This window comes from Kogia breviceps, chromosome 8, assembly GCF_026419965.1.
Source record: "Kogia breviceps isolate mKogBre1 chromosome 8, mKogBre1 haplotype 1, whole genome shotgun sequence".
Classification (NCBI taxonomy): Eukaryota; Metazoa; Chordata; class Mammalia; order Artiodactyla; family Physeteridae; genus Kogia; species Kogia breviceps.
This window is the reverse complement of record NC_081317.1, coordinates 10254709-10268142: the sequence shown is the minus strand read 5'-3', so window position 1 is coordinate 10268142 and position 13434 is coordinate 10254709. Positions and strand designations below refer to the sequence as shown.

The 13434-nt window shown below is 38.2% G+C and overlaps 1 protein-coding gene across 8 annotated transcripts in view; it reads right to left on the bottom strand.

Moving 5' to 3' along the window:
• Positions 1–13434, bottom strand: part of SCAI (suppressor of cancer cell invasion) — a 133420-nt gene that overhangs the window by 36534 nt on the left and 83452 nt on the right. For all 8 annotated transcript variants that reach the window (XM_059073078.2, XM_067040101.1, XM_067040105.1 and 5 more), the window contains 3 exons: positions 5613–5708; positions 4962–5048; positions 3653–3751 (listed from right to left, as the gene is read on the bottom strand). In XM_059073078.2, the coding sequence (XP_058929061.1) occupies positions 3653–3751; positions 4962–5048; positions 5613–5708 (282 nt within the window). The remainder of the gene's footprint in view (positions 1–3652; positions 3752–4961; positions 5049–5612; positions 5709–13434) is intronic.

The window sequence follows — 13434 nt, the reverse complement described above, 5'->3', positions numbered from 1 at the left end:
AGTGTGGCCCCCACTCACCGCAACTGGAGAAAGCCCTCGCACAGAAACGAAGACCCAACACAGCCAAAAATAAATAAATAAATAAATTCATTTTTAAAAAAAAACTTCAGGGTTTCCCTGGTGGCACAGTGGTTAAGAATTAGCCTGCGAGCTCTATTTACAATAGCCAGGACTTGGAAGCAACCTAAGTGTCCATCAACAGATGAATGGATAAAGAAGATGTGGCACATATATACAATGGACTATTACTCAGCCATAAAAAGAAACGAAATTGAGTTATTTGTAGTTAGGTGGATGGACGTAGAGTCTGTCATACAGAGTGGAGTAAGTCAGAAAGAGAAAAACATATACCGTATGCTAACACATATATGTGGAATCTAAAAAAAAAAAAAAAAAGTTCTGAAGAACCTAGGTGCAGGACAGGAATAAAGACGCAGATGTAGAGAATGGACTTGAGGACACGGCAAGGGGGAAGGGTAAGCTGGGACGAAGTGAGAGAGTGGCATGGACTTATAAATACTAACAAATGTAAAATAGATAGCTAGTGGGAAGCAGCCGTATAGCACAGGGAGATCAGCTCTGTGCTTTGTGACCATCTAGAGGGGTAGGATAGGGAGGGTGGGAGGGACACGCAGAGGGAGGAGATATGGGGATATATGTATATATATAGCTGATTCACTTTGTTATAGAGCAGAAACTAACACACAAACAAACAAACAAAAAGAATCCACCTGCCAATGCAGGGGACATGGGTTCAAGTCCTGGTCTGGGAAGATCCCACATACCACGGAGGAACGAAGCCTGTGCACCACAACTACCGAGGCTGTAGTCTAGAACCCTCAAGCTACAACTACTGAAGCCCGCGTGCCGAGAGCCCGTGCTCCACAACAGGAGAAACCACCACAATGAGAAGCCCGTGCACCGCAACGAGGAGTAGCCCCACTCACTGCAACTAGAGAAAGCCCGTGCGCAGCAACGGAGACCCAACGCAGCCAAAAATAACATAAATTAAGAAAATAAAAAATAAAAACTTCAGTACTGTCACCACTAGAGGTGACATGATTCTCTTTGGCAAAGTTCTTCCGGCACTCCAGAACTGCCGCCTCGTCCAACCTGTTAGGACCACTACTTGTAAGATGCCGACTCTTGACATATCTGCCTGAGAAACTGTTTTTCCGGGTGGCTGACTGAAATATCTCCTCCCAGCCTCTGTGTGCTTGGAAACTTCACCTTCTCAGTATCTAACTCTGACCAGATTCAGCCTTAGTCATTTACAACCATAGGGGTTTGCAGCTTCTAGGACAAGTGATTATGTGCTATTGTCTTCTCTGCTAAACAGGATGGGACACGGAATTGAGACATGCTGAGAGTTGTGTATGTTTGGTGATAGGCAGTCACCTTGGGAATTGTTGGAACATACCATCTCTCCTGGCTTTGACACAATCCTTAGGTACTGAGACAATGCAGAGAGAACTTGGCCTTTGGAGGAGAGATTTTTGCTTTTTAAAGCTACTGTGAAATTGTGGAATACATTCTTACTCAGTTTTAATCTACCAGCTGTTAATTTTAGCAGCTGCTGCCAACTGCTACCTTAACTGGCCCCCTTGCCCTCGATGAACTGAGAAACAAACAACTTACCAACTGAACAAAATCCTTCCTAAGGTACAGGGAACAAGGTCAAGATTTCACAGACTGGACTGTCCTTTGATGCTAAGTTAGTGGCCTAAGGCAAGAGATTTTGTCATCCTGGTTCCAAATAATCCCACCTCTGTTCATCTACCCTGCTCTAGGAGGCAGCACAGGAAAACAATTCATGTGTGGTGTTTGCTATTGGGGTAGAAAATGATTTTAATAAGTCAGACTGTTGGGTTTTAAGCCAAGGGACCTAAGGCCAATTTCCCTTTTGGCAAATTAGAAAATGCAGAAAAGTTAATTATATAAGGTATTTCACTATTGCTTAAAATAGTTCTTTGCTTATATGTATTTTTCATACTCATAAAGTGTTACATAGCCCTTTTGCATTTTTTTTAGGGATATAATTTATCTCACCCAGAATTCAGACAAATTGTACAACATGAACGCAAAAAAAGGGGGAGTTGGAGAAAATACATCTATAGTGAAAGTATCTGAAGCAAACCATAAGAAAATCTGAAAGGATAGTAATTGATGGAACTTCCTGATAGAAGGAGGAAGTAAGGCCAAAACGACTTGGGGGAAAATGTAGACTTCAGCATCCACACACCTTACCTGTTTCAAGCAAACTCCTCTAGACAAGTTTGAACAAGATTTGCAAGGGAATGAAGGGGATTTACAAGAGTGGGGCTTTCCCCAAAATGTTGCTATTTAGCTGGAAAGCTTATGGTAGCCAACCACAAAGTGTTCTCTAGAAAAATAGGTAAAAACTATGTTTTCTTCTATTTCTAAGAGAATATAATCTTTCCACTTAATATAACAACTGTGAGTTCTGTTGCTGAGAGTAGAAAGAACTTTCAGATATTCCAACAATTCCTGGAATGCTAGCAAAAAAGATTCTCCAGCAGATCCCTGGTTTCTTCAATAATTACTTTCTCATCTGGAATCTACCTGTACTCCAAATATGTCTGGGACACCCATGAAAAGGTAATCATCTAAAAGGAAAAGAAAGGGATTTCCCTGGTGGTCCAGTGGTAAAGAAACCACCTTCCAATGCAGGGGACACGGGTTCAATCCCTGGTCCAGAGAACTAAAATCCCACATGCCGTGGGGCACCTAAGCCCGTGCCACAACTACTGAGCTCATGCGTCTCAACAAGAGAGCCCGCCTATTGTGAACTACAGAGCCCATGTGCTCCGGAGCCCGCGCACCACAATTACAGAGCCCACACGCCCTGGAACCCGCACGCCACAACTAGAGAGATGCCCACGTGCCACAAAAAGAGCCCGCGCACCACAATGAAAGATCCCACTTGCCTCAATGATGATCCCGCGTGCTGAAACTAAGACCTGACACAGCCAAAAAAGTAAAGAAAATAAAGAAATAAAAATAAATAAATATTCAAAGGGAAAGAGTACACTTGCCCGGCTTCTTTTCATTTTCCTTCTCACACCCTAGCATTGACCACACTGCGAGATACATAATAAGTGCTCAGCAGATTACTATTGGGGATGAATAACTTCTACATGATTTTTTTTTCCCCTAACAGTGGAGCTGCACAACTGCAAAATGGTATTGGATTTATAAAAGAAAATTCAAACAGTATTACAGCCTTTTCTTTAGTCCTATATGACAGTTGTCAACAGGGTTTTGAATGTACACGAACTAAGATGACACAGGCTAAACAGAACAAAGGTATCAGCTAAGCCTCATTTTGGAGTTGTTTCTTTTCTATGAAACTTGGTGTGATTCCAATCTCTCATAAAGAAATAATCCAGCCTTCCTTTGTGCTCTGACTCTACCCTGGTACTGTGACATCTGTTACAACATCTGTAATATTTATTGTTTTTAGGTAACACATCTCCGTATGCTTAAGAAGGTCTAGTATATAGCAGGCACTCAATAAAGCCCATTAAATGAATTAAAGTTATAAATAAATGTGTGATTTTTTGCATAATTTCCACAGACTAAAAATGCTGAGTGCTTTATCTTCTTCTTTCTGAAAATGGTAGGTGCATACCTGTCCTCTTTATTGACTTGAGAATAATATGATCTCTGTCTGATTGCAGAATAGAAGGAGAAAGCCTCATTCAGATAGCTGGTCTCAGATGTGCGCAGGCTATGAGAAGAAAAAGAAACTCTTTACATTTGACAGGATCTCAAACTCTTCACCATGATAAATACTTGTTCCATTATTCCTCTCTTCCTCTACTCCAGGGGATGGGAATGACTATCCCAAATTTGAATCAGCAAAGCAATAATCATATCACCCTTAAAATGTATAAAAAGAATAGTAACGATAATAATAATAAAAAAACACCTCTCCGCTGCTCCCAAGCCTTTTCTGATGGCAACCCAGAGTACATGTTATTCTCATTCTTTGAAGGGCCTCTCCAAACAACCTTCTACTCAGTTATATCTTCCCACCTGGGACCAGGTCTTTCATGACCTTCCCCAAAATCATATAGTAATTTGTCCTTTGGCTCATTTCTTTAGTTTTTTTCTCAGAGGACTCAGACATGGACTAATCCATATTAATCTTCATAGGATGCTAGTGAGTTGGATTTTCTGTTTAACATTTCTAATTTGTTTTTTTAATCGGAGTACAGTTGACATACAATAACATTTGTAGTGTTACAAGGGATTTCTTAAGAAAATATTCTACCAGGGAAGGTGATTTTAATGATGGGAATCTGGGTGGTATGCCAAAAGACAGGGAAGGGAAGGAATTTTCTGGCCTATTAAACCACAAATGGTCCAAGCCTTTTTATGAAATACCTGGTATCACTTAATGATAATAAGATATTTAGATCCTAAAAGGAGCTCTCTTCTTTCCTTGACTCATGGGTGGGACTATATAGATGATATTGCTCTAAGGATACAGTCTAAAGTATCTTTATTGACTTCATGTAACCTTTTAGACATATATGAGGATGAACTTTAAGGTATCCTGCTGAAAACCACTCCTTCAAACATACCAGTTATGATATGTCTCTGTACGGTATCAAGATTCAGGTGAAGCCATTAAGAACCATAAAATTCATTTAGTATTTATCTTTTATCTAAAACCAAGATCATACTCCTTTACGATTACAAATGAGTCTGACCAAACGAACTGTGTGGAAGGTGAGCCTCTGAAGCAAATAATGTCACTTTGATTATGGAAGGTCATTTAAAAATGCTGTCTTGATCAATATGATCTGAACTTTTAGGATTTCATTTGTAACTCCTCAGTTTTCCCTCCTACCAGGTATGTATCGATGCATACTTATGCATGCTGTGTTTAAATCAGGACAATGCTTTATGCTTTCCATTTGCAATTCACTTACTAATAATGGTAGTATAGCTGCCCAATCTTAGAAGCAATTTCCCCTATTTGCCACCGCTTCAAGCCATACCGATTATCCAAGACTTGTCTGTTTTACATAGGAAATAAGAAAATAGAAAAAGAGACTATAAATTTCAAAAATAACCAAATCTGTTAATTTAATAGGATAGAGTACCACCCAATTCATCATGAAATTGAATACATAAATTGAAATTCATGAATTTTTCATGAGATTTCAACATCATTCAATTAAATTCAAAAAGCATTTATAAAATATCTATTTAAAGTAAGTTGAAATATAAAAACAAACTTCTTTGAGCTACATGCATGAAAATTAGAAGCAACACCCCCCCTGCCAAATTGCTTTGCCCAAAAAACATCTATTTTTAGAATGAAACCATGAATCTGCCTATCCATGTTAGAGTTAATCTGCGCCATTTCAGATAATATTGTCATTAAAAATCAAATAGTATTTACATTTGAAAACCTTAAATAAATAGGGAAAAATCAGTTTGTTTTCATTTGGGTCACAAAGATGAAATATATTAAGATACACGAAGAGATAAAAAGCACTGCAGTGGTATATATTAGTCAAAACTGTTACTAATAAAAAATGCACCCTCACTCTCCTTTATCTGTAAAAATCCTTTACCGGTGCTGCTGCTGGAACTTCCAGAGTTTGGTGTAAACATCAAAAGTTCTTCCAAAATAAGACTGCCACTGCTTCTGCCCATATTGTGGCAAATCTCTGTAATGATAAGTAAACATACATTAATTTTAAAACTCGTATGCTACTTGGAAATTGAGTCTTATGATGATACAAACTGGACGGATTTAAAGCACTTGCATTCAGGCTTTCCTTAAAAAAAAAGTTACATTTTTTAGAGCAGAAATAGTTCTATTACGGGGGTCCAGTACACATTCTTCCCTGTTCTTCTCTCCTACCTCTGACAGCTCATTTGTAGGCTCCTCTGTAGATGCCTCTCCCATGAGGTTTCTAGGACTATCTCCCTTCTTTCTGGGTGCTCTTATTCATACTCACTTATATACTGATAACTTCCACATGTTTGTCTTCAGCTAAGAACTCAGCACTTGGAAAAACATTGCTTTAGGGAATAAATCTAGAAGTGGATGTACAGGCGGTATTGTTGTTCTCAACTATTCTACCCCCTCCCTATAAGTGAAACTATATATCCTTGTCCTTGGGCCTGGCCATTTAACTTGCTTTGGCCAATGAAATATAAGTTATCTACCGCATGTCTGAGAAGATTTAAGAGGTATTACATGGTTCAGCATTTTTACTTTTCCCTCTGACCTAAGACCAAAATAGGGCTGCTCCTCAGCCTGAAACACAGAAGGCACATTTAATGGAGCCTCAGAACTGCAGACAACTTGTAGCTAACATGGAAGCCGGATCTACTATAGTAAGGTACTAAAATTTTGGAGTTATTACAGCAGCCAGTAGATTTATTACAGGAAAAGCCAGTAGAGAAACCGGTACCAGGACTAGGTTATTGTCCTAAGAAATACATTATGTGACACTGGCATTGAGACTGTCAAGTAACTGTAACTGAAGGCTGTCACATAATACAGTGGCAAAACTGCATTTGCCTGCAATAACTTGGAAAGTAGATAATGTGACTAATGAACTTGTGGATTTATACAAATAAGCCAGGAAACAGTATGCTGTTAGGCACACGTAACAAAATATGAGAAAGAGATGAACTCAAAAAAGAACTAGCTGAGAGCAGGGCTGAAAAGGAAAAGAGGAAATCCACAAATTCCAGAACTTTCAATATTGAAAAATACAACAATTTCTAATGCATAAATGTAAAAGACCCAATTGAGAAATGCTAGCTATAAACAGCACCTAGACAGTCTCATCCCCAGGGCAAAACCTCTTCATTAAAGCCTGTGAAGAAATTTATGAAAATGGAGCCAAGTACATTCTTTCAGGGGGACAAAATAGATCTGGGGAAAGAATCTAAGGATTTGGCTGTCTTGTAGAAGCCTGATAAGCTCAAGGTTACCTGTAAAACAGTCTAGAAGAGAGAGAGGGGAGTGTCTCGAAATATTGTGGGCATGGCTATTGTTACATGGAAGCTAACCTGAATCAAACAGACAGAGTCAATGAAATCTTGAGACCGTTGTACTCTCAAAAGCCATTTGTGTCATAAAGGAATAATAAATATTCATTGATTACAGCATGGTACACTTATCTCACTCATGCAACTGTGGACAGCTAGTAGTGGATGGCCTCCCTTGAATGTTTAGCCTGGCTGGCGGCTAAGGTGCTGGGTCACATGTTTCTCATCATCTAACAGGCTAGCTTGGGTCCATTTACATGAGGTGGTTACAAGGATCCCAACAGCAGCGAAAGGGAGGGCAGCTCAGATATGCATTTTTCTTTTCAAGTCTTTCCATCATGTTTGCACTGTCCCATCAGGCAAAACAAACCTCACCGCCAAGCCCAGCGTCAGTGTGAGAGGGGGATGACTCATGGGCATGGATATGGGGAAGGGAATGACTTTTACAAACAATCTGTCACAGAGACCTTATGTTTTTCTTTCTTTTTTAATTTCTTTTAAAATAAACAAACAGGGCTTCCCTGGTGGCACAGTGGTTGAGAATCCGCCTGCCGATGCGGGGGACACGGGTTCGTGCCCTGGTCCGGGAAGATCCCACATGCCGTGGAGAGGGTGGGCCCGTGAGCCATGGCCGCTGAGCCTGTGCGTCCGGAGCCTGTGCTCCGCAATGGGAGAGGCCACAGCAGTGAGAGGCCCGCGTACCACAAAAAAATAAATAAATAAAATAAAATAAACAAACAAATTTATTTATTTATGGCTGCGTTGGGTCTTCATTGCTGCGCACAGGCTTTCTCTAGTTGCACTGAGTGGGGGCTACTCTTCGTCGTGGTGCACAGGTTTCTCACTGCGGTGGCTTCTCTTTGTTGCGGAGCACGGGCCCTAGGTGCATGGGCTCAGTAGTTGTGGCGTACAAGCTTAGCTGCTCCACGGCATGTGGGATCTTCCCAGACCAGGGCTCGAACCCATGTTGCCTTCAGTGGCAGGTGGATTCTTAACCACTGCGCCACCACGGAAGTACCTCTTTTACAGTTTTGAAAGTATGCCTCTTAGAAAACAAAAATACTATACAGTGTATAAAGCAAGAAGTAAAAAACACCTTACTGCTTTTCCTTTCTAGTTCCCAGAAATCACCACTGAAAATGCATTTTCTCTATATATTTAAATATACATCAGTTTATCTATTATTTTACATAAATGGGATCAAACTACATATAATATTCTGTAACATGCCTTTTTAGTTTAATAATATATCAGGTTTCTTTAATGCATATAGAATTACATCAATATTTGCTGTGTAGAGTGTAGTATACAATGAACCAATTTACTTAACCAATCCCCTCCTGATGGACATTCATATTGCTTCCCTGTTTTTTCCTATCATAAAAATGCTGCAATAAACATCTTCATACTAATAAACTTGAATAGTTATGTGATATGAGTAAAAGGCAAATTTCTGTAAGTGGATTAATGAGTAAAAGATTTGCATTTCTGTACCAGATGTTAAGACAACGAGTAAAAAAGCAAAAGGTTTTCCTACCCCAAATTTTCAGACACTACAAGAATGAACTAGTAATTCCAGTTTTAAATCTATTTCCATTATCCTTACGATAATTAGAAACTCATTTCAGATTACTGAATATGTTAACTACAGACACTAGTTTCCAAATTTATTGCAAGTTTTTATCCTTTTTATGTCTCATGGATCTCTAGTGAGAGGTTGCACTAGGAAGAGCTAATCACTTATTTTTATTTTTTTTAGTTATTTCTGAGATATACATTTTAATATAATAACTAGAATTATGACTTATAACATTATACCAGAACATATAAGATTTTTAGGTATTTCATGTAATGTCTGAAACATTTATATTAACGTATTTCCATACAAATGACCCAAAGAAAGTTTAGTACTAGTTTTTTTTTTAATTTTTAAATTAATTTTTAAATTTTATTTATTTTTTTATACAGCAGGTTCTTATTACTCATCAATTTTATACACATCAGTGTATACATGTCAATCCCAATCGCCCAATTCATCCCACCCCCACCCCCACCCCTGCCGCTTTCCCCCCTTGGTGTCCATACATATGTTCTCTACATCTGTGTCTCTATTTCTGCCCTGAAAACCCGTTCATCTGTACCATTTTTCTAGGTTCCACATATATGCATTAATATACGATATTTGTTTTTCTCTTTCTGACTTACTTCACTCTGTATGACAGTCTCTAGGTCTGTCCACGTCCCAACAAATGACCCAATTTCATTCCTATTTATGGCTGAGTAATATTCCATTGTATATATGTACCACAGCTTCTTTATACATTCGTCCGTCGATGGGCATTTAGGTTGCTTCCATGACCTGGCTATTGTAAATAGTGCTGCAGTGAACATTGGGGTGCATGTGTCTTTTTGAATTATGGTTTTCTCTGGGTGTATGCCCAGTAGTGGGATCGCTAGATCATGTGGTAATTCTATTTTCAGTTTTTTAAGGAACCTCCATACTGTTCTCCATAGTGGCTGTATCAATTTACATTCACCAACAGTGCAAGAGGGTTCCCTTTTCTCCACACCCTCTCCAGCATTTGTTGTTTGTAGATTTTCTGATGATGCCCATTCTAACTGGTGTGAGGTGATACCTCATGGTAGTTCTGATTTGCATTTCTCTAATAATTAGTGATGTTCAGCAGCTTTTCATGTGCTTCTTGGCCATCTGTATGTCTTCCCGGGAGAAAGAAATGTCTATTTATGTCTTCTGCCCATTTTTGGATTAGGTTATTTCTTTCTTTAATATTGAGCTGCATGAGCTGTTTATATACTTTGGAGATCAATCCTTTGTCCATTGATTCATTTGCAAATATTTTCTCCCATTCTGAGGGTTGTCTTTTCATCTTGTTTATGGTTCCCTTTGCTGTGCAAAAGCTTTTAAGTTTCATTAGGTCCCATTTGTTTATTTTTGTTTTTATTTCCATTACTCTAGGAGGTGGATCAAAAAAGATCTTGCTGTGACTTATGTCAAAGAGTGTTCTTCCTATGTTTTCCTCTAAGAGTTTTACAGTGTCCGCTCTTAAAATTAGGTCTCTGCTCCATTTTGAGTTTATTTTTGTGTATGGTGTTAAGGAGTGTTCTAATTTCATTCTTTTACATGTAGCTGTCCAGTTTTCCCAGCACCACTTATTGAAGAGACTGTCTTTTCTCCATTGTATATCCTTGCCTCCTTTGCCATAGATTAGGTGACCATGGTGCATCGATTTACCTCTGGGCTTTCTATCTTGTTCCATTTATCTATGTTTCTATTTTTGTGCCAGTACCAAATTGTCTTGATTACTGTAGCTTTGTAGTATAGTCTGAAGTCAGCAAGTCTGATTCCTCCAGCTCCATTTTTTTTCCCTCAAGACTGCTTTGGCTATTCGGGGTCTTTTGTGTCTCCATACAAATTTTAAGGTTTTTTTGTTCTAGTTCCGTAAAACATGCCATTGGTAATTTGATAGGGGTTTCATTGAATCTGTAGATTGCTCTGGGTAGTATAGTCATTTTCACAATATTGAATCTTCCAATCCAAGAACATAGTATATCACTCCATCTGTTGGGATCATCTTTAATTTCTTTCATCAGTGTCTTATAGTTTTCCGCATACAGGTCTTTTTTCTCCCTAGGAAGGTTTATTCCTAGGTACTTTATTTTTTTTGTTGCAATAGTAAATGGGAGTGTTTCCTTAATTTCTCTTTCAGATTTTTCATCATTAGTGTATAGGAATGCAAGAGATTTCTGGGCATTAATTTTGTATCCTGCAACTTTACCAAATTCATTGATTAGCTCTAGTAGTTTTCTGGTGGCATCTTTAGGATTCTTTATGTATAGTATCATATCATCTGCAAACAGTGACAGTTTTACTTCTTCTTTTCCAATTTGTACTCCTTTTATTTCTTTTTCTTCTCTGATTACTGTGGCTAGGACTTCCAAAACTATGTTGAATAATAGCGGTGAGAGTAGATATCCTTGTCTTGTTCCTGATCCTAGAGGAAATGCTTTCAGTTTTTCACCATTGAGAATGATGTTTGCTGTGGGTTTGTCGTGTATGGCCTTTACTATGTTGAGGTAGGTTCCCTCTATGCCCACTTTCTGGTGAGTTTTTATCATAAATGGGTGTTGAATTTTGTCAAAAGCTTTTTCTGCATCTATTGAGATGATCATATGGTTTTTCTTCTTCAATTTGTTAATATGGTGTATCACATTGATTGATTTGCGTATATTAAATAATCCTTGTATCCCCGGGATAAATCCCAATTGATCATGGTGTATGATCCTTTTAATGTGTTGCTGGATTCTGTTTGCTAGTATTTTGTTGAGGATTTTTACATCTATATTCATCAGTGATATTGGTCTGTAATTTTCTTGTTTTGTAGTATCTTTGTCTATTTTTGGTATCAGAGTGATGGTGGCCTCATAGAATGAGTTTGGGAGTGTTCCTTCCTCTGCAATTTTTTGGAAGAGTTTGAGAAGGATGGGTATTAGCTCATCCCTAAATGTTTGATAGAATTCACCTATGAAGCCATCTGGTCCTGGGCTTTTGTTTGCTGGAAGATTTTAAATCACAGTTTCAATTTCATTACTTGTGATTGGTCTGTTCATATTTTCTGTTTCTTCCTGGTTCAGTCTTGGAAGGTTATACCTTTCTAAGAATTTGTCCATTTCTTCCAGGCTGTCCATTTTATTGGCATAGAGTTGACTGTAGTAGTCTCTTAGGATGCTTTGTATTTCTGTGGTGTCTGTTGTAACATCTCCTTTTTCAGGTCCAATTTTATTGATTTGAGTCCTCTCCCTCTTTTTCTTTTTTTTTTTTCCCCTCTTTTTCTTGATGAGCCTGGCTAATGGTTTATCAATTTTGTTTTTATCTTCTCAAAGAACCAGCTTTTAGCTTTATTGATCTTTGCTATTGCTTTCTTTGTTTCTATGTCATTTATATCTGCTCTGATCTTTATTTCTTTCCTTCGGCTAACTTTGGGTTTTGTTTGTTCTTCTTTCTCTAGTTCCTTTAGGTGTAAGGTTAGATTGTTTGAGATTTTTCTTGTTTCTTGAGGTAGGCTTGTATAGCTATAAACTTCCCTCTTAGACCTGCTTTTGCTGCATCCCATAGGTTTTGGATCATCGTGTTTTCATTGTCATTTGTCTCTAGGTATTTTTTGATTTCCTCTTTGATTTCTTCAGTGATGTCTTGGTTATTTAGTAACATATTGTTTAGCCTCCATGTGTTTGTGTTTTTTACGTTTTTTCCCCTGTAATTCATTTCTAATCTCATAGCGTTGTGGTCAGAAAAGATGCTTGGTATGATTTCAATTTTCTTAAATTTACTGAGGCTTGATTTGTGACCCAAGATGTGATCTATGCTGTAGAATGTTCCATGCACACTTGAGAAGAAAGTGTAATCTGCGGTTTTTGGATGGAATGTCCTATAAATATCAATTAAATCTATCTGGTCTATTGTGTCATTTAAAACTTCTGTTTTCTTATTTATTTTCATTTTGGATGATCTGTCCATTGGTGTAAGTGAGGAGTTCAAGTCACCCACCATTATTGTGTTACTGTCGATTTCCTCTTTTATAGCTGTTAGCAGTTGCCTTATGTATTGAGGTGCTCCTATGTTGGGTGCATATATATTTATAATTGTTATATCTTCTTCTTGGATTGATCCCTTGATCATTATGTAGTGTCCTTCCTTGTCTCTTGTAACATTCTTTAAAGTCTATTTTATCTGATATGAGTATTGCTACTCCAGCTTTCTTTTGATTTCCATTTGCATGCAATATCTTTTTTCATCCCCTCACTTTCAGTCTGTATGTGTCCCTAGGTCTGAAGTGGGTCTCTTGTAGACAGCATATAGATGGATCTTGTTTTTGTATCCATTCAGCAAGCCTGTGTCTTTTGGTTGGAGCATTTAATCCATTCACGTTTAAGGTAGTTATCAATATGTATGTTCCTATGACCATTTTCTTAATTGTTTTGGGTTTGTTTTTGTAGGTCCTTTTCTTGTCTTGTGTTTCCCACTTAGATAAGTTCCTTTAGCATTTGTTGTAGAGCTGGTTTGGTGGTGCTGAATTCTCTTACCTTTTGCTGGTCTGTAAAGCTTTTGATTTCTCCATCGAATCTGAATGAGATCCTTGTCGGGTAGAGTAATCTTGGTTGTAGGGTCTTCCCTTTCATCAGTTTTAAGTATATCATGCCACTCCCTTCTGGCTTGTAGAGTTTCTGCTGAGAAATCAGCTGTTAACCTTATGGGAGTTCCCTTGTATGTTATTTGTCGTTTTTCCCTTGCTGCTTTCAATAATTTTTCTTTGTCTTTAATTTTTGCCAATTTGATTACTATGTGTCTCGGCGTGTTTCTCCTTGGGT